Source organism: Lissotriton helveticus, chromosome 6, assembly GCF_964261635.1.
Source record: "Lissotriton helveticus chromosome 6, aLisHel1.1, whole genome shotgun sequence".
NCBI classification, from domain to species: domain Eukaryota; kingdom Metazoa; phylum Chordata; class Amphibia; order Caudata; family Salamandridae; genus Lissotriton; species Lissotriton helveticus.
In genome coordinates, this window is record NC_136067.1 from 1,274,497,652 (window position 1) to 1,274,523,408 (window position 25,757).

A 25,757-nucleotide genomic window follows, 5' to 3' on the forward strand; every position below is an offset into this window, starting at 1 on the left:
TAGTATAACATCTATCCCCCTGGAAGTACATCCCTCCAATTGCAGTAGACGGTTGAAGTGGAGCAAGCTTATTATAGACGAGGAGAAAGTGCTAGCTATTGGGGCACTTTTAGATTCAGCTCAGTCCAAATTGGACTCGCTGATTCCTTCGTCTGGGGAAGTCTCCGTGCTTTTTTGTGACACAACCAAGGCCTTGAGTGACCTTTTCATTCTCCCAAGCAAGGCCTCTGGACCTGGCAAGTGTAGCAAGTGTAAGAAATTGGCCAAACCGCCGGGTTGGTTTACTAAACAGTGTAGGGGGAAGAAAAACGCCCTGGTAGGTGCTGTTAAAAGTAAATCCCAGGTTGCAATCAGGCTGGCCAGGAAAGAGTACTCCCAGACAATTATTGCAGCAAAGAAGGAATGGGAGAACGGGTTCTGGGTGGATCTCATGGAAGCAAGTACGGGTAGGGATGCCAGAGGTTTTTGGAATCTTATACGATCTAGGGATAGGCCAGACAGCACCCTGATGACGTGCAACATCCCAGCCCAGAATTGGTTTAACCATTTGTTGTCCCTCTATACCCTTACTGAGGTGGCTTCCCACACCACCTTTTCCCTAACTGAGTGTATGGGGGATATCGAGGGTGTTCCTTTTACTGCCAGAGAGGTGGAAGGTGTAATTGAAACATTGGTGCCCCTAAAAGCAGCTGGGCCCGACGGGATCCCGGGTGACCTGATACGTGCAAACCCCAAGGAGTGGGGGAAGCTGGTCTCGTCATTGCTGAACGCTATCAATAGTGGTGCGCCTGTACCTGAATCCTGGAACGGGGCGGAGGTTGTCCCGATATTCAAAAAGGGGTGTCGGGACAACCCCGCCAACTACAGGCCCATAAGTCTCATCGACTCATCACAAAAAGTGGCAGGGAAGGTGATTTTGGGAAGGGTGCTCCAGTGGGTGGACGACAATAACATCTTGTCGGACTTCCAAGCTGGATTTCGCTCTGTGTGCACAAACCGGCGTTTTGATCCGAGCCGATTGGAACTGTTTCCGCTGTAGGGCGGCTGAGGCTGTGTGGCTGTGTGGAGGCCACGAGCAGCGGAGAGCAGTGTAGAGCAGAAGAGACTCGCGGAAAGCTGCGAGCTGCTCCAGTCACCATTCCCCTATGCTGCGAGCTGAGGGAGGGAGGGAGGCAAGCAGGCGAGCAGGCGAATCACAGCCCCTTGGAGACAGCGCCCGCCTCGTCTATTTGGCAGCCGGCAAAGAAGGTCAAGCAAGCGGTGAGCGGAAAGCCGTAGGGGTGCCTAGCGCCTCATAATCAACACCCAGCACCCTGCATCCTGCCCTGCCTTGCTTACTTTCCGGCCGGCATTGAAAGGTCTTGAAAGGTCTTGGCCCAGGCGGCTGTAAGCGGTGAAAGCGGTGAAAATGGAAAGCCTGCTGGGGGCTGCTGGATGGCTGCCGCTCCCGGGGAGTAAGGGAGAGCCTGGGCAGCTGGGCCGATCGGTGGCAAGCTCAGGAGCTCCTGGTGACTGTGAGCCGCGAGTAGAGAGCGGGGACTCAGTGGAAAATTGGGAAAAACGGCGAAAACGGCGTAAACGGCGTATTGCCATACTCCCGCTAATCTCTTGCCACAATCACGCTGCATGTGGAAAAATCCGGTGGAAAATCCGGTAAGCAGCATTATACAGCATAATTCACCAAATACAGTGACTATATTATCCCTTTACCGCTTGCCAGACCCGCAGTGCATTGCCATCTGCTGGAGCTGTTACAGGGGCTGCATACCTGAGGAGGAACTTTGTGGACTGTGTGGCGGCAGAGCAGGACTGCGAGTGTTGAAGCAGGGACTCCATCTCCCAGGAGTCCCTGAGTGCCCAATTTCTTCCACCTGGGCCGCTCTCCCTGCTGGACACGCCCCCCGGTCATTTCCTCCCTATTTTAGCCGGCCACTAACCCCGCTGCGCGGGAGTGTGCCGGGCTAAGCCTGGGCAAAGGGTGGGCCCTCAGAGGCTGAAGTAGGCTGAGCTGTGCCCATTCTTTTTCAAATAATTTGATATTCTTAATTTATTCGTGTTTTTTATTCTGTGTCCATAAGCAGTTTAAATTGTCCCTAATATTTAGAACCCTTATAGTATTTAGTGTTCTTTTGTGTTCTTCTCTGGTCTCCAAAATGACGGCCAAAAAGTTAAGGTCAGGGAAAATATTAGTGGGAAGGTCGTGCTCTAAAACTAAATCGAATCCACTTCGAAATAAGGATAGCCATGCTACACAAGTAAAGGGCACCTGCCAGTTATTTAATCTTTGGGAAAGGGGAAAGAATAGAGCCACAAACGTGAGGTCTACATCGGATGACGGGGCTGAAAAGAGCGCTGATGTAAAAGATCATATTACTATGATGAGGTTACACACTGAGGGTCTGATGGAACAAAATAACAAAAAAGAGGGAGCCACCCCATTAGTTGAAATTGTAGAAGGTGATCCTAATTTGGAGAATGGTGTGTCTCCTTCCCTGTTAACTTTAGGGGTTAAAGATAAAGAATCCCCTCTTCCCCTCCGAGCTCCGTCAGAAGCTAATTCAAAAGCAGTGGGGTCTATAGTATATGTCCCTCATCTTAAGCCCAGCGAGTCTCCTTCTAAAAATGCGTTTAGCTCCTCTCCTCCGAGTGGAGTGCGATATAACGATTTAGTCTCTTCTGATCTAGATATGGATCTTTGTAGGAGATATATTGAGGAAGATTCTAGTAAGGTTTTTGATCCTATAAAAACCCCGGTAGTATCTGCCCCTCCTGGCCTCCAATTGTATAGCAGTACCCCCTCTAATAAATCCCATTTTATCATTTCCCAGTCAAATACGCCCATGAGTCCTAATCTCAGCATAACAGGCATCAACGCTATTCATTCAATCAGGTTAGATTAACCCGTTTCTGACTCTCTTTCCTCCCTAGAACATTTACTCTCTTCTATTCTGCGATTATTGGAAAAAATTGTCGGGGGATCTGATTGTGTACTGGAAACAGTAACTCAAATATTGCAGGTTTTATTGAGCAACCAACAGGAGAAGGTAACTAGCTCGAATTCAGAAGCAAGCCGGCAAGAACTTGTAGAGTTGAAAGATATTAAGAAGGTGAATGAGTCTCCTAATGCTTCTCAGATACCTTATGAAAGGGAAAATTCAGTCCCTTCATTGAGAGCCCCTACCTCTAATTGTGCAGTAGATTTTGACCCAGTGGTAGAGGTTCTGAATGAAACCGTTTCAAGGGTAGATAAAGAATTTTTTCCGATCTTTAATATACAGAGGGGTGAGGGAGATAAGGAGGTTTTAGAATCAGAAGAAAATAGAAAAACGGGTAAATCAGGGAAAGCTAAAAAGAATGGGAGGAAAAAGAGGAAATTAATCAGAAGAATTGAAAAAAATAGACGGAGAAAAATCCTCTTTGGAGATCATTTGGATTTGTCTTCTAAAAAAGAGCCTCAGCAGGCTTCTTCAATTGCATTACAGGGTGAGATTGAGGACGCAAAAGGAGATTTGGTCACTTCAATCTCCTTAGAACAAAGGCCGATCCCCTCTCCAGCTAATCCCGCTATTTCCTTTAATAACCCTTTTCGCTTATCCGGTGGTCGTAATATTGAAAAAGGGGGTTCTTTTAGATCTGCCCCTCTGGGGAATGCGTTCAAATCAATTGACCCCGCATTAATCGGTCTTAATCCCCTAGCTAGACCTTATCCTGATAAGGCGGAAGGAGAAGTGGTCTTTAAAACACTCCTAGAGATGCCCAAAGAGGAAAGTATTGACACTCTTATCCTAGATTTTTTCCCTTTATTTGATTCTGATTGCCTCCTAAATAGATCGATGCTTCTTAAATGTTTTCAGGAATTCGCAAGTCTGAAATTATTACAATCTGCAGACATAGATTTAGTACGGATCCTGAAGACAGAGGCTGGAAGTCGCACAAGGGTAAAGTTTTACTCTAAATTAGTAGTAAACCTTACCCTTCAACGGTCGGAAGGTTTTCAGAGTAGAGGGATCGATGTCGTACCCTTTTGGGGGAATGTTTTATCTGGTAGACCTTTTAAACCCTCTAAACCCTTAGGTCCCCCTTTCTCACTCCTGCAGGCAGCCTCTGGCAGCACAGAGTGGTCTAGCGGATTTGATGATTTGAAAATCTGTATATCAAAAGATTTCCGCCTTGTGTCTCATACTAACCCTCCTATGCCCACTCACCATGGTAATGCTGTCGATGAGAGTCTCCGGTGGAACTGGTTGCCCGGAGTTCTCTCGAGGAAATTGATAAATAAGTCCATGTCCTATTCTCATCTTTAGCAGCGACATATCAATACTATCTTTGAATGCTGCAGGGTTGAAGAATAGCCCTGAAAAAATCCAATTCCTTCTTTCTTTAGAAGCCAGTGTGATTTGTCTTCAAGAGACGTGGTGTTCGGAGAAAATTTTGGTAGGAAAGGACTATTTTGTATTGGAGGGTCGTGCTTCCCCCTCAAGGAGCGGTCATGCTAGTGGGGGTATAGCTTGTTTACTGTCTAACCAGATAAAATGGAATTTCTCTCATTATCTGGATTCTAGTAATTTATTTCAGGCAGTAACGTTGTTTAGTTCTGATAATGTTGAAATTTCTAAACCCTTAGTTTTGATTAATGTCTATATCCCCCCCGGTGCTTGCTCCAACCTAATTTTAAAAAAAGTATTTGTCTATGTACAGAGTATTAGGGAGACAACTCCTACTCCTCATATAATCCTGGTAGGGGACCTGAATTGCAAAATTTCTAATCAGAGTCTACGTCTGTTTCGAGATAGACATAAAGAAGAATCACAGCAGATTCCCCAAGCTCACTTCCCTGAGAATATTAAAACGAATAAGAAAGGGAAGATACTTCTCGAAGAACTCTCTGAGATGGATGGGATCATTGTGAATGGAAGGTTCCCCTCCGATTCCCCTGCAAATTTTACCCATAAATCTAATCAGGGTGAATCCATTTTAGATTATGTAATAGTGGAGAATTCTGCCTTTGCCCTACTGAAGGATCTCAGGGTTATTGAAACACTCTTTAGCGATCACAAGTTATTATCTATCTCTGTAAAAATAAATCCTCCCAAATCGGACCGTTGGTCGTTAGATAGTGATTTGGTGAGCTTTGGAGTCAAGTCCGGGAGATGCTATTGGAATGCAAAGGCCCTAAGAGGCTTGGAGAATATTCTTGATGTAGCAGTAAATGACCTTGCTAATTGGCAAGGTTTAGAAATCGTGCGTTTCTTAGACTTTATGAAGGTGGTGATTTCTGTTGCTAAAGACTCAAATAAGAAAAGACATACCATAATACCCTCAAGTTCCCTTCGACTCTTTAATATAGAAATAAATAAGTTAGTAAGGGAACAGTGTTTGCGTAAATCGTCTGAAGGAGCGCGCAGAATAGCCCTACTAAAAAGAAGGAGGAGAAGACTACGGGCCAAATTACGAAAAGAGGGGGAGGATTCTATCTGGATAAAATTAAGAGAGGCCGCTATTAATGGACAAATGAAACGATTTTGGTCCCTCATAGGTGAGGGATGCGGGGCCAGAACAAGTCCGCTTCCAATCCCCATTGAAGAGCAAATTTGGGTGAACCATGTTTCAGTCCTTTATGCAAGTAATGGAATAGTGGTCCCCCGTGTAAGTTCTAGTGAGGACAGTCAGCCCTTGGTCCTTCTCTCTGAAAAGGCTATTGAACTGGCTATTAGGGAAATGCATTGTTCTGGGGCAATGGGACCGGATGAACTCCCCATTTCTGCTTTAAAGCAAAGTAGTGTAAAATGGAGCAAATTGCTTTGCCCAGTGTTTAATCTTTGTTTTTCGAGCAGAACGGTTCTCTCTTCCTGAAAGGGGAGTATCCTGGTTCCCCTTTTTAAAAAGGGTGATCGGCAGTCCCCTCAAAACTATCGTCAAATTGCCCTTTTGGATGCAATTGGCAAAGTTTTTTCAAAATGTCTTTTGAAATTAATCAATGATTGGGTGGACCAGAGTAATATACTACCCCTAGAGCAGACGGGATTTCGTAAGAGCCATGGCACCTTGGATAATTTAACAGCCCTGCAAGTAATATCAGATATATACATCAGGGTCAGAGGGGGGAGAGTCTACGCAGCCTTTATAGACTTCTCCACAGCTTTCGACAAAGTTGATTGTCCTTTGCTGTGGAGGAAGCTATCGGCTTTAGGTATGCCAGCCCAGCTTTTAGACTTAGTTCAAGACCTCCACTCTGATACCTGGTGTAGAGTATTATTGGGAGGGGAGAGAGGCTTATCTCAAGCCATCCCATCGGCCAATGGACTCAAACAGGGCTGCTTATTGGCCCCATTATTGTTTTCCCTTTATGTTTGTGATCTCCCCCAGAGCTTATCTTTAAGTGAAGGCATTGCCCCGGTTCTGGGGGATAAACCAACTACATGCTTGATGTATGCAGACGATATATTATTATTGGACCTTATTCCAAAAGGTCTAAATAACCGTCTGCAGGCATTGCATGTATTTGCCGAGTCCCATCATCTGGAGATTAATATCTCAAAAAGCAAAGAAATGTGTATGATGGGAAGGAAAAAAACGAAACTTGGGAATTTTAGTTGGTTTTTAGGTGGTCACAGGCTGGAAATTGTAAAATCTTATGTTTTTCTAGGAAAGATAGTATGTGGCAACTTGAGCGAAAAGGCCAATATAGATAGTAATATCCGGAAGGCCAAGACACAGGGTGAAGGCTTAAGTGCTCTTTATAAAGCTACAGGCAACAGACATTTTGTTTATTTGTTAGAGGCTTTTCGGGCAAAAATCCCGGCCTCTTTGCTTTATGGCATTGAACTTCTTGATTTGGGGCAATGGGGCTTTTTGGACACTGTTGAGGGCAGACTATTGCGATATTTAAATACGGTCAACAACGCTTGTACCGTGGCATCCCTTAGGCTTGAATTTGGCATACGTAGCAGTTGGGTTTTATTTATTTATTTAATTTCTTATATCGCGCCAGAATCGACCCTGTCGGGGTATCTCCGCGCTTTGCACGCCAGGTTGGTAAGGAATGTAGCTCTGTGGATGGGCTAGGGTCTCAAGTAGATGAGCTAAGACCGTTATTCTTCCAGGAATAAGTTTGTTTTGAGCATCTTCCTGAAGGATAAGTGGTTAGTGTTCTGTCTAAGACCGAAGGGCAAATTATTCCACAAGGTCGGCCCCACAAGGGAGAGGGCGCGGCCACCTTGTCTGGTCTTCTTAATGAGTGGGGGTTTTAATAACAGTTGATTACTTGATCGAAGAGAGCGATCTGGTTTATAGAGTTGGAATTTTTGGGCTAGGTATTTGGGTCCATCTCCAAAAAGGCATTTATGAATGGTGCAGGGTTCAGGGCTTGGCGGGAATAATACGATGGGTCTCTTGTCTGGTAAAGGGAAAACCGGCCACTTTTAGATTCCTCATCCAAAAAGAATTATTGGGTCCCCTAAAAGAATATTCCCTACTTATAAAGAACTTTAGAAGGGCCGTTGCACTACTTGAATTGGAAGAATCAACTCTTTTTTTGCTTTCCACACATCAGCTAAAGTCCACCCTAAAACTTGCAACTTGGAATTTAAGTTTTGGGAGGGATAGAGAATCCCTTATTTTAAAGAAAGGTGCTCTTTCTGTTATTAACTCTTGTTTATTTAAACGTATGCAACCGTATGCCTCCTGGAACCTACCTCATGGTTTACGGCGTTTTTGGTTCCTCTTGAGGCAGGATCTCCTCCCTTTGAATAAATTATTCGCTAGATGGTATGGTTCTTCCGAAAAGTGCGTCTTGTGTAATAATTCGATTCAGGATACATGTTCTATTCGTATGCCCTGCTTTGATGGCTCACCGCCGAAAGTGGGTGAGACCAATTTGCTTAAAATTAAGTATTTTATCTGTCAATTCTTTAGTTGAAGCTATTCATAACCCCCCAAATGAAATGTTCTGTTATAGAATTTTTAATTTCTTTAAATGTTTCTTAGATTTATATTAATGGACATGAACCTTTTACTTGTTCTCTGAGTCAATAGAGTGTATTTTACAGATTTTATGTATTTGTACTTGGTGCTTTTTATGTCATGTTTTATGTGGATCTCAATCGAGTTCCATATCATATATCAATAAAAATTGAATTGGATTTCGCTCTGGAACTGGGACCATCGAACAGGCCTTCAGACTGGCTCTCTTGTATTGGAAGGTGGTGGTGCTGGGCAAAGGCAGTCTGAATTTGGCCTTTATAGACCTTAAGACTGCCTTTGACCTGGTACCAAGGGAGGAGTTGTGGAAGGTTCTGATAGAACTGGGGCTGCCTCCGTACATTTTATCCCTCCTTGTGAGACTTCACGCCGGTAATTTTGCGCAGGTGCGATGGGGCATGAATGGTGAAAAAACTGATAGGATCCCTGTGGGAAGGGGTGTCCGCCAGGGATGCGTGTTAGCTCCCACTCTGTTCTCTCTTTACGTGAACGGGGTGGTCGAGCATTTGTCAAGAAATCCCTCGGATGCTCCCTCCCTGGCGGGCAAACGGATCCCAACACTGCTCTTTGCAGATGATACCCTCCTCACCTCAAAGACCCCCATGGGCCTCCAGAGCCTCCTGAATAGCTTTCAGGAGTTCTTTTTCATTAAGGGGATTGGTAATCAATACTGACAAAACCAAGTATTTGATCATGAATCCGCCTAAAAAATCTGGGCGTCCCCCGGCTTTGAATTCTGTCCCATTGGAGAGGGTATCCGAGTTCGACTATCTGGGCATCCGCCTTAACGACTCATTGAGCTGGAACCCACATATCCAAAAAATGCTCCTTAGCCATAAAAGGGTGGGAGGTGTATTACTTAAGGAGCAACGCTCCTCCACAAGTAAACCTATCGCCCCAGTTGTGGAGATATACAAAGCCAGAGGGGTCAGTGTTGCCTTGTATGGGGCGAAGTTGTGGGGCACATGCAACCTGGATGCTTTAGCAAAATCAGAGAGCACATTTTTTAAAGATCTGATGGCTCTCCCGCTGAGTACACCTCCAGTACCCGTGCTATTGGACCTAGGTTGCAGATCGATTAAGGACCAAGCCCAACTGCGCCCCTTGCTTCTTTGGGCTCGGTTGTGGCGGGTGCCCGAATTAGCCTCTTATGCAGAGGCGCTATCAGAGGTTATGGCCATGGAAGGGTGGTCCAGGATTAAATGGTTGAGGGATGTAAAATGGTTACTAATGGAGATAGGGCTTGGTGATGCGTGGGCATCGAGAACTGCCCCACCTAAAGCCATGATAAAGAAACTGTATTGGAAATGGGTCTCTTCTAAATTACTTTCAGACCTGCGTCATTGTAATTCCACTGCAGCCATTGTGAGGATTAAAGATGTGGTGGCTTATGAACCTTATCTAGATATGATCTCCATCCCTCTCGACCGGGCTCTGTATTTGAAGTTCAGGGTGGGAACCCTACCAGTAGGTGAACTAGTTGCCCGATGGAAATCCTCTTACCAGTTTTCCCCCTTTTGTGCGCGTTGTCCCACTCGAGTAGAGTCAGTAGCCCATATTCTTTTCGAATGTCCGGATTACTGTGCCCCTAGGAGGCGCTGGCTCAAACCCTTATGCAGAATCTTAGGCACCCGCCAGCACACAGTGGCCTTACGTATTCTAATGTCCGACACATCCGCTCTGGTTGTTTGCGGTGTCTCAAAATTTTTAAAGTCGTCATGGTTGATTCGTGCTAGAAGGCTGTCTTTGTCAATTTAATTCTTGTTTTAACTGTTTTTTAACATTTTATTCCCTTTTTTTCCCCTTCTGTGTAATTAGGAAGTGATTGTTTTAATTGTTGTGTTTTATAATTGTTGTACAAGCTTTTATGATATTTTTATATATCGAAATAAAGCCTATCAATCAATCAATTCTAAGGTGAGGAATCCAAAACTAATATATGTCTCTTACAGATATATTGTTATCGAAGGTAAGTAACTTGTTCGTCAAGTGGGTTATAATGATTGGCTCCTCCAAAAACAAATGAGTTGTAGATCTTATGCAATTCATTGATTTGTTAAATGAAATTTCCCCTCTGGAAACATGGTGTATGTCACAAAGGAGTCATCTGTTGAGTTACCTTTTCCTGAACACTGTGAAGCGCTGACAAGTTGTCCACAGGGTAGAGTCCTTGCCATAAAGTGCCCGTGCTGAGCAAGCCCCTCTGCCTCCTAACCAGGGTTCATACTTGAAAATGTCAGGGTGACTACATAGTCTGGCACAGACTTCCTTAGTGAAATTGTAAGCTAATCCCAGTCCATCCTTCTGTTTACTACATCATCTCCCAAGTGAGTTTTATAGAATGTATAGTTGTTGTTTAATGTTACATTTCATATTAACTAATTATAAAATTGGAATTTTTGCTCCCTAATATCAGTTGCATGATTGTGCTGCTTATTAAGGAGCGTTATTTTTAAAGGTATTTATTCAATTTACCAAAAACAAATATAAAGACACTTATTTGTTTTTAGCACATAACAGTGTGTAATGTTTGGTAAACAATTTATTTCTGTGAGAAGGAGAAAACCTTTAATCAGCAAATCAGCGCAGATCCCCAGCTAAGCATTGACAGGGAAGAATAAACAGATAATTTTTCTAAAGTAGTATGTCTGGAAATTTGAGACGTTGCAAGAAGATGTTGTTTGGGGACAAAATCAGGTATAGTAATTGTATCACAAGCAGATGTCTCCTGAAGACATACTTAAAGATCAGCTGATTTATCTACCATGCTTGAAGAGGATGGTACAACCTGAATATCAGGTGTCCCATCCACCGACGAAGGCCATAGTAAAGATGTTGTTGTCAAGTACCTCGTTCAACCGTTTTATAGCTAACTGGCATAGAAATTTAGAGTATGCCCTCAGTGCCTGTTACTGGAGATAGGTGCTCTGCCCTGTCAGGATACAGACATTTTTCCCTGAAAAAGGGGAAGAAGTTACTTAAGGTGCATTGCTAAAGACCAGTACATTGGTCAAAATTTTTGCCAGAGTAGGAGGACGATGGAGTGTGGATGGAAATTCTGATGTGTCGTCTGGAGAATAGGAAGGGGTGGAGTCTCCATATACTTTTGAACAGTGGGAGTTAGCATCTCATGGTGGACATAAACATGTCAAGATGGCTCTCACTCCAGCTAACCGGGAAATGTCGACGTTTTAATAATGGCAGTTTACTGCATAAAAGGAAATCCAACCTCCATTATGGGACGAGCTGAAGAGCCAAGTTGTAAAAAAAAACACAAGGGCAGAACTGCCTCACTTTCTGATTGTATCCTTCTCTCTAATGTCTTGTCATTTTCCCATTTGTGATTCGTAGCAGTATGGGCATGTCCAGAATTCGGAGAAATATCATGGAGGTGATTTAACTCATCCTTAGATGGATTTGGCATGAATGAGTGAATGATGGGGGTTTTTGTATAGCGCGACGTTTACTCCAAGGAGCATCTTGGCGCTTTCGGACTTCAGCAGAAGAAATTTGCAGGGGGAAGGAGGAGAAGAAATGGGGGGGGGCGAGCAGAAAAAAGGTAGGGTCATTCATACTAGTGTCATATTAGTGACAGTATTTGATTGTCTGAGGGATTTGACTCTTAGAGCATGATCATTTCCAGAATGCCCATGCCTGTTTGGTAGTGTGCTAAGGCAGGAACAGTAAGGTCTGGTAAAATTTGTACTCAGCCTGGTCTTCAATTCCTCTTACTTAAAGGTAAGGCCTGCAGTGAAGTGGATGGGTTCCTGTGGTAAAAGTTTGAAAATCAGTAGGGGCAGAAGTCTGTGGGCGGAATCAGCCAGTCACCAAGTGTCCCAATATGCATTGCTCAAAAGAGGGAGACAACCCTTTTTTTGATTTAACCAAATGAAAGTCCAAACTGAAAATGTAATTTCCAATGAGATTGGCACATTTAGAGAAGCACTTCTTTGCCTCCTACAGATGTGTGGTAAAATGGGAATTAGTATTGGACAGTTAGTGGTGCATGGGAAAGATTCAGGGCCCCTCTGCAAGGAGGGGACACTAGCACTTTCGTCCCATCAGAACATTTTGAAGTGTCAGCATCTCATGAAGAAATATATTTTTTGACCTGCCTGTGTTATATTATCCAGATTGGGTGTAAAGGGTATTCAGGCGCTCATACAGTATTTACACTATTGTTCAATACCCAAATTGATTCACAGTGTCTTGCGGTGCCTTCAACATGGGGAGAAACACCCGAACTCCCCAAAACTCTTCTTATGCCCTTTTTTCACTTGGCACATGTAGGCACTGATAATGCTTTGAGAGCACTTGTGAACTGAAGTGAAGGATAATTACTTTTGGAACCTTACTAGGTTGCCGGTTTACTTAAAGGACGTTTTTTTCCAATGAGGAAGATATTATAATATTTTCTCTCATCACCACTAATAGGGCTCTTGTGTATATACACCGCGAAAGCGTTATTATATTGCTTTTCACTATTCTTGAAATGCTGCGAAGCTAACACATCTTAGAATCTTACCAGCAAGTAGGGAAGGTCCAAGGATTCCAAGGTTTTAAACAACGCTTGAATAAGCTACTTTTGTAGGTGAATGGAGAACACTCGAAGCTCTGGACCTCTTGAGCTTCATAGGGAAATATAGGTTTGAAGGGTAGAGAGTGTGTACTCCATGAGAAATCACAATTGTACTTGTTTGAATTAATATCCGTTCTTTCAAATCGTCATATAGAGGACAGAACTATTTCAGGTTGCAGTGTGACATCTTTATTATTTTATTATGAGACATAGACAGCCGACACGTGTTTCGCCCCCTATTGGCGAATTGCGCCGGGGCTTTCTCAAGGCTAATTCCACATATATAGTATATATTATTACTGTTTCCAAATATAACAGGTTCCAATAGACAATGATTTCAACACTCGAGAAGCAAATTCTTCTGTAGGCTTTCAGGGCTGACGAAAGCAGTTCGGTCCCTGCTCGCAGCTCTAAAATTTGCGGGTCGATATATGGGTTGAATCCCAGATTCAATCTGGGATTCAACCCATACATCGACCCGCAAATTTTAGAGCTGCGAGCAGGGACCGAACTGCTTTCTCATGGAGTACACACTCTCTACCCTTCAAACATCTTAGAATCTTGTCAGCTGCCTGCTTATTTCTGGCGTAGATCGTTTCAGTAAGGAGGATTACCTAATTGTAGTAGTATTAATATTTTTTCTTATTCTTGGTATGAGTTAGACGACCTAATTTGATTGATTTGGTAATGCCTTTTATTTATGCTACTCGGAGAATAACGTGACATTGGTTCTTTTAAAATACACCGCGATTGGTATGAATAGATTGTTTCTCATCACTTTATGTCCTGAATTAGGGAGTTAGTGACATGATATTAGGAGCGGAATATTTTTCATCTTGTAGTATTGTATTAAAACCGCTGTTCGAAGATGGCATTTACTCCGCATCATCCCACCACTGCAAGATGGCGCGGGGTATTGAGGCTAACTAGTCACCTCCTAACTTTCTGTGGATGGCTATGTGTACGAGGAGCCAGGAAAGCTTTCTGCCTTTACCTGTATCCGGGTGGCGGTTGCGGTCAGAGGTACTTTTGTGCATCTACGGGTCAATATCTTAGACGGATTCAGACTAGTAGTCACTAACACCTTCTGTTTCAAGTAACTTACACCGCGACAGATTAGCCGCAGAATTATTTGAAAACTTGTGTAGAGGGAGCACTGTCACGGAAGCGGTTAAAGGTAGCAACCAGCCAACAAATGAGGGTTACGTGACAAATTCATTAGACTTGAGAGACTGAAACGTTCAGAAATGTCAAAATGGTGGGATGGCGCCACACTTTAGCAATATATGAAGTTAAACAGGATCCCCAGAGGTCTTTATTCCCAGATCATCCCGACATATGATGATCTGGACGAAGACCTCCTTAGTATCTGGGAAAAGGAACTAACATCCAGTTCAATGAAGTTAATGGAAATCTTATTAGAGAATTCTAAGAGAAAAGTGATCAAGTTGCAAACTGAGGTTGCACAGCTAGAGGGGGAGATCACATTTCCTAATATGCCAGAAGTTACAGCTAAGAACTATGATATCCTCAAGGGAGTCTTATCTAATCATCAAAATTATATCAAGCAAAGAAAGGCCCGCAAGCTAAAGCGGGATGAGATTGACTATAATAGTGGGAGAGTTTTTACTTTTTCTAAAAACTATAATTACCTAATTCAGACAGATAAGAATAAACCGATGTCTGAACCTGTATCTACAAGTTCTAGTAGTACCTCTTTGAGTACGATCCCAACAAGTGGTAGTGACACAGAAGGAGGATCTGGATCTTTGGTTACACAATTTCACCCTTTGGGGAACTCCTTTTTACAAGAGGTGAACCGCATCAAAAGGGGAAACAGAGAACAGGTGAAGAGAACAGGCAATACAAGAAAACCAGTCATAGGAAGAGGGGCAGCAGCAGAAGGAGATAGAGCAGGGATGAAAACACGCTCTTGGGACAAGAAGGAATAGTCTCACCAGATGAGAAAGAGGTAGAAGTAGTAAATCTATCAGACCGTATACTTACCAATGATATGATCAAAAAAGAAAGGTCTGGGATTTTATCCTAACTTTAGGGGTGACATTTGTGATACTAAAATTGATTTGTTCAGATTCATAAGACGTTTGAAATTAAAGAAATACTTTGCTATGAATCTGAAGCCAAATAAAGAGGTAATTTCACCAATATGCAGTTCAGTGTTGAACGTATTGACTATTGGGGATATTTAGGATACTGTGACATTGCTTTCAATCACTGAATTAGAGGAAGATCCAGTAACAATAGGGAAGGTATTGGAAGATTTGGACATTAGACTGGATCTAACAATATCCAGTGGACTCAAAACAAAATCTCGGTGGTCCCCGAACTTAGCAAGTGGCAACAATGTAGACATTTTTCATAGTTTAGTCATTCATGATTTAGCCACCAATGCAGTAAAAACGGGATTTCCCCTTGGGAATTTGAAAGATAACCTAACAGTACAAGAACGACAGGTTTTGAAATTATTAGCAGAAGATCCTGAGTTGATTATTAGAAAAGCTGACAAAGGGGGTAGCCTAGTCGTAATGAGTAGTTTAGACTATGAACAGGAGATATATTCCCAGTTAAATGATGTACACTGTTATGAAAAGGTTGCATACAATCCTATGTTTTCTCTTGTGACCACTATTAATGGATACCTCAAGAAGTGGCATGATAATTGTCTTCTAGATGAGGATGAATATTTGTATCTAAAAGTTATGTTATGTTAAAAATAATTTGTTAAGCGCACTGCCACCGATTGGTTTCCTGGCACTGATAAAAGACAGAGAGCGAAGCCTGAGGTCGTGAAATATGCTGGAGTTATTGGTATGCTTTTCTGAAGAGCCAGGTTTTTATTGCTTTCCTAAATGACATGAGATCCGGACAAGTCCGGATCTCAAGGGGGAAGGTGTTCCACAGACGAGGTGCCAAAAAAGCGAATCTGCAACCTCCAGCACGCTTACGTTTAAAAGCAGGTATCTGGAGGAGGGCTAGATGGGCTGAACGCAGATTGCGGGAGGGAATGTGCCTGGTGATGAGTTTATCAATAAATTTAGAGCTTTTGCAGTGAAGGGATTTAAAAATCATACAGCCGGTTTTGAAGGAGCAACGTTGGGCCATGGGGAGCCAGTGGAAGTTCTTAAGCAAGGGAGTTCCTAATTGCCATCTAGGTTGCGCCGTAATCAGTCTAGCTGCATAGTTCTGCACCATCTGAAGGCGTCTTAGCAAATAGAGAGGTAGGCCTAAGTAGATGGAGGTTGCATAATCCAGGTGGGAGAGCACAGTGGCGATCACCACCTGGATGATGGCCTCTGGGGTGAAAAAGCGTCGCACCTTCCGGATTTTCCTGAGCTGGAAGAAGCACTTGGAGACCACCTGACCCACTTGCGTTTTTAGTGAGAGATCACTATTTAGGGTGACTCCGAGTGTCTTTGCTGAAGAGGAGGGGATTGGGACTTGGCCCATATCAGATGGCCAATAATGTGGGCCCCAGTGTTTAGCGCGATCTCCTGTGAGCAGCAGCTCGGTTTTTTCAGGGTTTAATTTTAAATGATTTTGGTTCATCCATGCTTGGATGAACCTCATAGTGGACTGAAAATGGGAGATAGAGGATTCAGAATTGTCGATGGTGAAGAGCAATTGCAGGTCGTCTGCATAGTTGAACACCGATTCAACAGGTGGGGTGACAACGAGGAGCCCTGTGGGACTCCGTATGTGATGGTCTGTTTAGTTCCGGCCAGATCTCCAAGACGAACTGCCTGGAATCGGTTCTCTAAGAAGGACTTCAGCCAGGAGGCAGCTAATGCCGGCCCGGTTGACACGGTCGATCAGGATGTTATGGTCGACCGTGTCAAACGCGGCCGACAGATCTAGCAGCACCAAGGCCTGGGGGGAACGTCTGTCAGCGCAGTCCCGGAGAGTGTCTAGAACCGTAGAAAAGTAAATCATCCAAAATACCCTTGTTTGTACACATTGCCAAAAATTCACAAGGACCTCCCATTTCCACCAGGGAAGCCCATTGTGTTGGGTATAGGGTGACCCACAGAACGCATGTCACAATTTGTGAACTTAATTTAAAACCAATAGTGGTAAACTTACATTCGTACCTTAAGGATACTAGACACATTTTGAACATCTTGGGAGATATTACATGGGATTCAGATATGATGTTGGTAACCCTCTATGTAGTATCACTGTACACCAGTATATGGAAGGAACTAGGCTGAAAAGTGGTAAATAATTTTTTAGTGGAGAAGTGTGGCTCAGGGGTTAGAGGCAGCAGACCCGGAAGCTGAGATCGGTCCTGGACCAGGGTTCAATTCCCCGCCTCGGCGGGGTCTTGGGCTAAAAATTCCACGGACTCGATAATTCTCGCCCCGGTGCCTCCTCGACTCACGGGTTCACACTCTGAGACTCTGGGCAATAGCTTGCTTAATCTCCACAACAGCCCCTCGCGGCGGGATGCCTGACTTTCACCTTGTGGATACCCTGCTATCTCACAGGGGAATACCAGGAAGGGTTCCCTAAGCAAGCGCCGGGACACCCACTGCGGGTAGCTGTGCGCTATATAAGCTCAACTACTACATCAAAGAGACCGGCAAGCCACTGGGAACCTACTCAGATGCTACTGGCTATGACTGAACTGATATTGTGTAACAACTTTTTTCTGTTTAAAGATGAACGGTTTAAACAAATTCAAGGCGTAGCCATGAGCTCTAGATTTTCGGCAGCCTATGCAAATCTTTCTATGGGTTGGCTGGAGGAGGTGATGAGCTGGGGCTCATCGGGCAGTCGTTGGAATGAACATATCCTTTACTGGGGGTGGTTCATCGACGCCTGCCTCATGATATGGACAGGTACTGAACAACTACTACATGATTTCATAGACTACTTGAATAATAATGATATGAACATTAGATTCACTACACACTCGAGCACCACAAGTGTGGTATTTTTAGATCTAGCGCTGTATATTAAAGACAACCAAATCCAGAGCAGTATGTATTGTAAACACAAGTCATGTAACGCCATATTGCACACAGACAGTGCTCATTCCCGGCATCAGATAAAAGCAATCCCGTTTGGGGAGATGGTTAGAGCCAGACGCAATTGTAGCGAGGACACATACTTTTAACCCCTTCACTGCTAGGCCTTTTCCCCTCCTGTGCTAAGCCATTTTTTGGCGATTTGGGTCAGTGTGCGCTTAGGCCGCTGTAACTTTTTGACCATATAAGGTATCCACGCCAAATTTGCGTCCTTTTCTTCCAACATCATGGGGATTCTAAAGATACCCAGGGTCTGTGGATTCCCTTGGCGGGGGTCCCAGAAATTAACCAAAATACAGTAAAAAAATTGTTTTTTTCCGAAAAATTGGGAAAACGGGTTGCAAATGAAAGCCTCTGGGTTTTTCCCTGCAAATGTTATCAAAAAAGGGTTTCTGGGGCTGAAATCAGCATTTTCTCAGCTTTTAGGAAATTACAGTCTTTTGTCAGAGAACCAACATTTTTCACACAGTTTTGGCATTTTTCTGGGACATAGCCTATTTTTGCTATTTTTAGTGCTTTCAACCTCCTTCCAGTTAATGGTAGAAATTAGTTTGAAAGCAATAATGGATCCTGGAAAGCTAAACATTTTTGAAAAGTAGACAACATTCTGAATTCAGAAAGGGGTCCTTTGTCTAAATTCATGAAGGTTTCTTTATAGAAACTAACAGTTAAATATTGGAAAAATTGAAATTTAGTTAAAAAAAACAGCCTTTTGTCTCAACGTTTTCACCTGTAACTTCTTGTAATTTTGTCAGCTCTTTGAAAGCAATATACCGTTACATCCGTTAGACCTTCCTGGTTGTGGGGATATACAGGACTTGTAGTTTCGCCAAGAACCCAACGAACCCAGAGCCAAAAACTGAGCAGCAACTTGCAATGGTTTTTTATTATGTACCGGGTATAGAGCAATTATTCTGGGAAAATGTATACATGGAAAAATCGGTATGAAAGACACCTATGTATTTCTGAATTGGGTACAAATTATAGAGTTTAGAGCCAGTATATATTTCCACATTTTCAAAATTGGGAATACTCATACTAGCATGAGAATTATTGGTCATTTTTCAAAATGATTTTTTTTTACACAATGTCTTTTATTTTGAAGGGAGAAATGCATGACAACTCAATAGGTAATAACAGTTGTTTTACTAATCTGAATTACCCTAAGTCTCCCGATTAAAAACGGTACCCCACTTGTGTGGTTCGGCCTTGTGCCTGCGACAGGAAACGGGGCAAAATGCAACGTGGTCATACCTCAATTTCGCAGTTAAAAATTGACCCTTTTTTGGCAAAGTGCCTACCTGTAGTTTTTGCACCCTAGCTCTGCCGGCACCTAGGGAAACCTAGCAAACCTATACATTTTTGAAAAGTAGACACCCTGGGGAATCCATGATGGGGTGACTTGACTGCTTCCCACCAGGTTCTGTTACCCAGAATTCCTTGCGAACCTAACAAAGTGTACAAAAAAAACACATTTTCCCCACCTTTCTGTTGTGGAAACTTCTGGAATCTGCGTGGTTCCACAAATTTCCATCCATCCTGCGTTCCCCAAAGTCTTCCGAGAAAAATGGTACCACACTTGTGTGGATCGGCCTAGTGCCTGCGACAGGAAACGGCGCAAAACGCAATGTGGTCACACCTCAATTTCGCAGGGACAAATGACCATGTTTTGGCAAAGTGACTAGCTGTAGTTTTTGAACCCTAGCTCTGCCGGCACCTAGGGAAACCTAGCAAACCTATACATTTTTGAAAAGTAGACACCAAGGGGAATTCAGGATGGGGTGACTCGACTGCCTCCCACCAGGTTCTGTTACCCAGAATCTCTTGCAAAGCTAAAAAATTGACAAATAAAAATGCATTTTCCTCACATTTCTGTGGTGGAAAGTTCTGGAATCTGCGCGGATCAACAAATTTGCACCCACCCTGCGTTCCCCAAAGTCTTCTGAGAAAAATGGTACCTCACTTGCGTGGGTCTGCCTAGTGCCTGCATCAGGAAACGGCGCAAAACACAACGTGGTCGCACCTAAATTTCGCAGTGAAAATTGGGCCTTTTTTGGCAAAGTGCCTACCTGTCTTTTTTTAACCCTAGCTTTGCCGGCACCTAGGGAAACCTAGCAAACCTATATATTTCTGAAAACTAGACAACCATGGCCCTTCATGGTGGGATGTCTGGGCATTTCCTCATCTTCCTGCTCCTGTCCTGCGGGCTGGGATGATTCTGTGCTCTCCCTTGTTGGGTGTCGCCCGCTCGGTCTTCCTGGGGCCCTGGGCTGTTTTTTCTTGCTTCTGGTGGCTTATGTCTGTTGGCGCCTCTCTGACTGGCCTGTTGCCTTCCATCTGGGATGGGTTAGCCTTCTTTTCCCTCGTTTCCTGGGGCCCTCTAAGCGTCTCCTCCTGGCTTGGATGGAAGCTTTGTTGTCTTGGAGGGGTGTGGGGTACTTCGGCCTCTCTGGCCTTGCCCCTAGTTCCTCTGTTGTGAGTGTGAGGGCCTATTCAGTCTCTTCTTTCTTCTTCCTCCATTCCTCTTGGGGTCGGTGGTGTTCTGCTTGTGGGGGCTCCTCTTGCCTGGAAGGGGCCAGGTTACTTACCTGGTCCGCAGGTCTGGTCCCCTGTGGGACCCTCTGTCCTGTCCTGGCTGGTGGGGTCCTTTTGCAGACCCTCCTTCCCCGTGGGTATTGCTAGGGTATCTATTCTACGTGAAGGAATCTGCGGCTAGTAGTCTCTATCAGATGTACGAGTTACTTACCTTCGGTAACGATGTATCTGGTAGAGACGATTCTAAACGCAGATTCCTTCACAGCCCGCCCTTCCTCCCCGTTCTGCGAGGACCCTTGGGTTGGTCTCGGCACTCACCTTTAGGTTCGGGGCTGTGTCTCCTGTGAGTGCATTCTTTCGCTCTTGGCGGGTTGCTCCGTCTTGTTGCTGTTCCTTACTCCTCTTTGATTCACTGGAGGATGGGGTTATAGTGCTCCGTGGCCCCGCTACTCTGACTGCTCCAGGGTTGGGGGGGTTTGCCTTCTATCTCTGCCCTTCCCTCCCTTCCACTTGCTGCTAGGGGTCCTAGCCCCTCTGCTGACCTCTGTGTTGGGGTCATCTGGCCATGCCTTGCCCTTGTTCCTTGGGGGATGGTTACCCTCGGTGCTGGGGTGGCTTGAGTTTTGTTGTTCCTGTTTGTCTTGGGGCTGGCTCCCCTTACCGGTTTCCGGGTGGGGGTTGTAGGCCTGCTGCAGGTGTCATGACTTTTTACATATGTTCCCTGTCTCCGGGGGAGGGGGGGAGGCTGTTTACATACTTGCAGGGTGGCTGCTCAGGGCTCTGCTCTGTTCTTTAGTCTGCCTCTGCCTTAGGATACTGCAGTATTGCACTGCTCATTATGGTGTCGCTTGTTTCCATTCCCTTTTTTTCTACTCTTCGCACACTTCCCATACACAGTTTTGCCTGGTGGCTCCGCGTTGCGGCGTGGAAAAGTTCTCTGAAGAAAACTGACGTAGGCGCGCCGGGGTGGGGCTTATGTGACCTCGCTGACGTCACGTACGTGGACGCCGCCTGGGCGGAGACACGTGGTGACACCCCGCCCCCGGCGCGCAGGGATGCTGTGGCAAAAAGTTTCTGGATCCAGTCTCACGCCTGGGGATAATTCTACTTGAAGGAATCTGCGGCTAGAATCGTCTCTACCAGATACATCGTTACCGACGGCAAGTAATTTTTCTATCTTGTAAAAACACCATATATTAGAGATTAGCTATGCATGTTCCCTTGGCGCACTACAAAGGTGGTTCATTTATCTACTTGATTGTCTTTGTAAACCGTGTCTGAATGGGTTACAAACAGTAACTGAGCGTACTTTTTCCATATTCATAAATCTGTCTGCTGGGTTTGTCACACCATTTAAATATAGTTTTAATCTACTGCATTCCTCTTACAGGCAAACTTAAATTCGGAGAACATCAAGCTAATATCAGCAATGTTGTGTGCGGCCCTTTATCCCAATGTTGTACAGGTAAGTCTTTTTTCCAGCGTCACCGTTGTTTTGCATCGGGCAGAGTGAAGGCCTTATGACCAATATCATGTGTACCCTGTTATATGGCCCCTCCCTTTAACATATGCACACAAACAAGGGAGATATTGTCCTTTGTATTCTTGACTCCCAGAATGGTAATCAGTTGTTTTATGTTTTTTTGGAATTCCTAGAAGAAACCAGTACACTCTTATATCCAAACATTTTTGTTTATTTGTTTTTAATATAAAAATAAAGTGACTTAAAAAAGGAGATGTAGGCGTAAGATATCGTTGTGTTTCAGATCCAGCCTTGTAGTTGTAATCGCTAGTACCAATCCCTTGATGTAGTGTGTGTGTATATATAACTTTATAGCAGGCAAGTCTTTTTTTCCTAAACTGGCATGAGGAATACCTTTGTCAATATAAACTGAATTTTCACATTCTAAAAACAGTGGATACGAGGCAAAAGAACTTTCCTAAGATTAGGGGTGGCTTACTCGAGGCTTTGTATAGTTACAGATGTACATCCAAGCCTTATTAAAACTGCATTTTCTGTGAGTAGATGCGTCTTACTCCATGCTCAGGTGCTACTTATTCATGAATTTCCAGGAGTAAGACTGCATACTAAGGTGTTCCATGAGTAATCCTGTCTTAGTCTTGGAAACTACTTGCATAACATGCTTTGTGAATTGTCCAGATTTAAGTCACATCTTAAACTGGAGCAAAACACCCATATAAAAAGCTGTGTCAATCTGGTGCAGTCTACTTGAAGAGTAGAGCCTTGAGATTATTATTCAGAAGCAGAGGAGGGATGATGCCTGGTGAACTATTGTCATGTGGCCAGAAAGGTGTGGCATTCGTGCTTTTTCTTCCCTTAGCTCTACTTTGCAGTCTAGTCAAGCTGTTTGTCTTCTGAAGCTCTCTGTTCGTCTTGGTTGTAGTCCGGTTGTGCAGTGGGGTGTCCTTGCTGTCTGCCTTATAGTCGATGCAGCAGGTGTTGTATGCAATATGGGCCATCCGAGGATCCCTACTTCTGTGCAAGGCCAGCAGCATTTGTTCTCAAAGGCTAGCAGGTATAACCTGTTGGTAACATGGTCTTATTCATTTTTCTTGTTAAACAATAGGTTTTTATTATCTTTTACTCAGCCAATTGTACCTACAAATTAGGACTAGTTTTAGAAATCCCTCCTAATGCTTTCACCTGTAGGGCCATGCTGATCTCTGTACACAACTCTGTTGCCTAATTTTTCAGATGTTTTTTTCTCTGGTGGAAAAATATCTGTTGTCTGAAATGCCGTTTATATCATTGCAGCCTTCACTTGATATGTTTCTGTTTTCTTCACCAAACATTTCAAGTGTTCACTTTCCCTGCAGAGTTGCATTTAATTTCAGGCGTTTTTTTTAAATGTAGGTTATTTCATCACTTTTGACTGACCGCGAGTAGCGTCGTGAAGTGATGCTGTATGTTCTTATTGTTCAATTGTTTCTTCCTCCCCCGGGATCATAGTTGTATGTGCCCCCTGTGGATTTAGTTCTTTTGGTACATTTCTTCAGTGGTGTGACAGAAAAGTTTACCGAATTACCAGAGCGAAACAAACAATTTGGATCAAATAATGCATTACGTAGACTGTATCCCATCTGTAAGAATGGGTGAGGGAGGGTGGAAGTCACACTCAAGCAACAAACAACCACAATCCCTTGTCAGGGTGAACCACAAATAGTCACTAAATTAACATGTGCTTAACCCTCTGTTACCTTGGCACAAAAGCAGTCAGGCATAACTTAGAGGGAAAGTGTAAAGTAGTTATGCGGCATACAAACAGTAATAAAGTGAAAGTTCAAAACAAGAAAAATCCCAACCAAATTAAAAAAATAGTGTACATTTTAATAAATAAAAATATACCAGAATAACAAAAAACGAAGTAGAACCGAGAGATATTTAATTTAAAAGTTTTAGAAGGATAAAGCGTCTAAAAGCACAAAGCGCCTCTCGCTGACATCTGGTTGTGTTATAGCAGAAGAAAGCCACAAGTTCAGGCCGACGACGCTGGAGCGCGAGCCAAATGCAGGGACCATGTATTTACCATGCATTGTTGAAACTGCACTACAGGCTGTAGTGGCAGGCCCGAAACATGTTTTAAAAGTTTACTTTAGTGGGTGGCACAGTGAGTGCTGCAGGTACACTAGTAATGAAATGAAATTAAAAATTGCACTTATATAGGGCGTAACTACCCGGAGGCCTCGCAGCGCTTATGACTGATTACTTGTAGCGAACTCCGGGTGAATCAACACGCTTTAGCAAACAAGTGCGTTTTTAAGGCCTTTCTGAAGGAAGTATGATTATCAATCTCTCGGAGAGAGTGCGGAAGAGAGTTCCAGAGCCTGGTCGCAGTATGTGAGAAGGAGCGGCCGCCCCAACGAGCTTTGTTGATTTTAGTGGTTGTTACAAGCTGTAAGGAACTAGAGCGCAAGGCTCTGGAAGGTAAGTAAGGCATGGCTATAGGGTACAGGATTGCTGGGCCGGTACGGTGGAAGGATTTGTGCACAATGCAAATGGCCTTAAACTGTACTCTGGCCGCTACTGGGAGCCAGTGAAGTTCTTTCAGCGCTTTCTTGGCTGACTGCCAGCGGGGGATGTTATACAGTAGTCGAGCAGCACAGTTTTGGATGACTTGGAGCCTATGGGACACTGCTACCGGGGCTCCTATGTATAAGGCATTCCCATGATCCAGGCGGGAGAGTATCAGGGCCTGGACCATGATCCTCCTGGCCTGGAATGGGAGCAAAGGAAGCACCTTGCGAAGCATTTTCATCAGGCCAATACATGTAGAGGCCGTTTTGGTGGCTTGGACCGAGAAATCAAGCGCTTTGTCCAGCCAGATTCCAAGGCTCTTTATCCTGGGGTTTAGGCTGGGGGGGCGGGCCAAGACATGAGGGCCAGATGGATGCTAAGGCAGAAGGCGGGGGATTGCCCAGCAACATAATGTCTGTTTTCTCCCCATTGAGTTTTAGACAGGAAGATTGCATCCACCTGGCAACCGCCTCTAGACAGGGACCTAGGGTGGTAGACGATCCCTCGGACTGGTCAAGAGAGACCACCAATTGGGTATCGTCGGCATAGGTAATAATACGCACACCAAAGGGGTGGACTATCCTTTCTAGGGGTTCCATGTAGGCGTTAAAAAGAGTGGGGCTTAGGGAGGAGCCCTGGGGTACCCCACACCTAAGTGGATGCTTTGGAGAGACTGTCTCACCCTCAAACACCTGGAAAAACCGCTCATCCAGGAAGGAGGTTAGCCATTCCAGGGCCGCGCCCGACACGCCCAAACCATTTAATCGCTGTAGCAATATAGCATGGCTGACCGTGTCGAACGCGGTGCTGAGATCCAGTAATATTATAGCGGCCTTTCCTCCCCGGTCCAGCACAGCTCTAACTTCTTCCGTCACCGCTAGGAGAGCGGTTTCAGTTCCGTGCTTGGGGCGGAACCCGGTCTGGGAGGCACGGAGCAGACTGTTGGATTCTAGAAAGTCCACTAAGATGTTATTCACGTGCCTCTCGAGCAATTTGCTAATCCAGGGGAGTAAGGAGATGGGGCGATAGTTGGACAAGTTGTTCTGGTCCAATGTGGGCTTTTTCAATAAAGCTTTCACCATCGCACACTTCCATGCGGGAGGAACGGATTTAGAGGTGATGGAGGCATTAAGGATATCAAGAATGACCGGACGGATAATGTCGATGACCCTAATGAGAGTCTGAGGGGGAGCTTTGTCCTTAGGAGATCCCGAAGTAATCTTAGGGATCAGCCTGTCTAATGCAGTGGGGTCGAGAAGTGGAATTTTATCAAGCAGACAGGGGGTCGGATAGTCAGGAGCTAAAGGGGCAGTGGATTGTATGTCATTATTACAGATGGTAAATGAGGAGTAAATGGTCTCAATTTTCTGGGAGAAAAAAACAGCAAGGTCATTACAGCGGGTTTGGGCGCCATCAGATGATGGGCGCTCAGAGGGGGGAGAAATTAGAGATTTTACTATTTTAAAAATTTCCTTGGGGGCATTAGCGGCCGAATTAATCTTTAGATCATAAAAACGGGATTGTGCAGCTTTTATTTCATTTTTGTAGAGCTTTATTGCCGCTCTATATTCAGCCTTCC

General features: G+C 44.3%; 1 protein-coding gene across 2 annotated transcripts in view; it reads left to right on the plus strand.

The window, feature by feature from the left end:
- The window catches only part of DHX57 (DExH-box helicase 57), a 539,830-nt gene that overhangs the window by 466,038 nt on the left and 48,035 nt on the right, over positions 1-25,757 (plus strand). For both annotated transcript variants that reach the window (XM_078649008.1, XM_078649007.1), the window contains one exon: positions 21,533-21,607. In XM_078649008.1, coding sequence (XP_078505134.1) covers positions 21,533-21,607 — 75 coding nt within the window. The remainder of the gene's footprint in view (positions 1-21,532; positions 21,608-25,757) is intronic.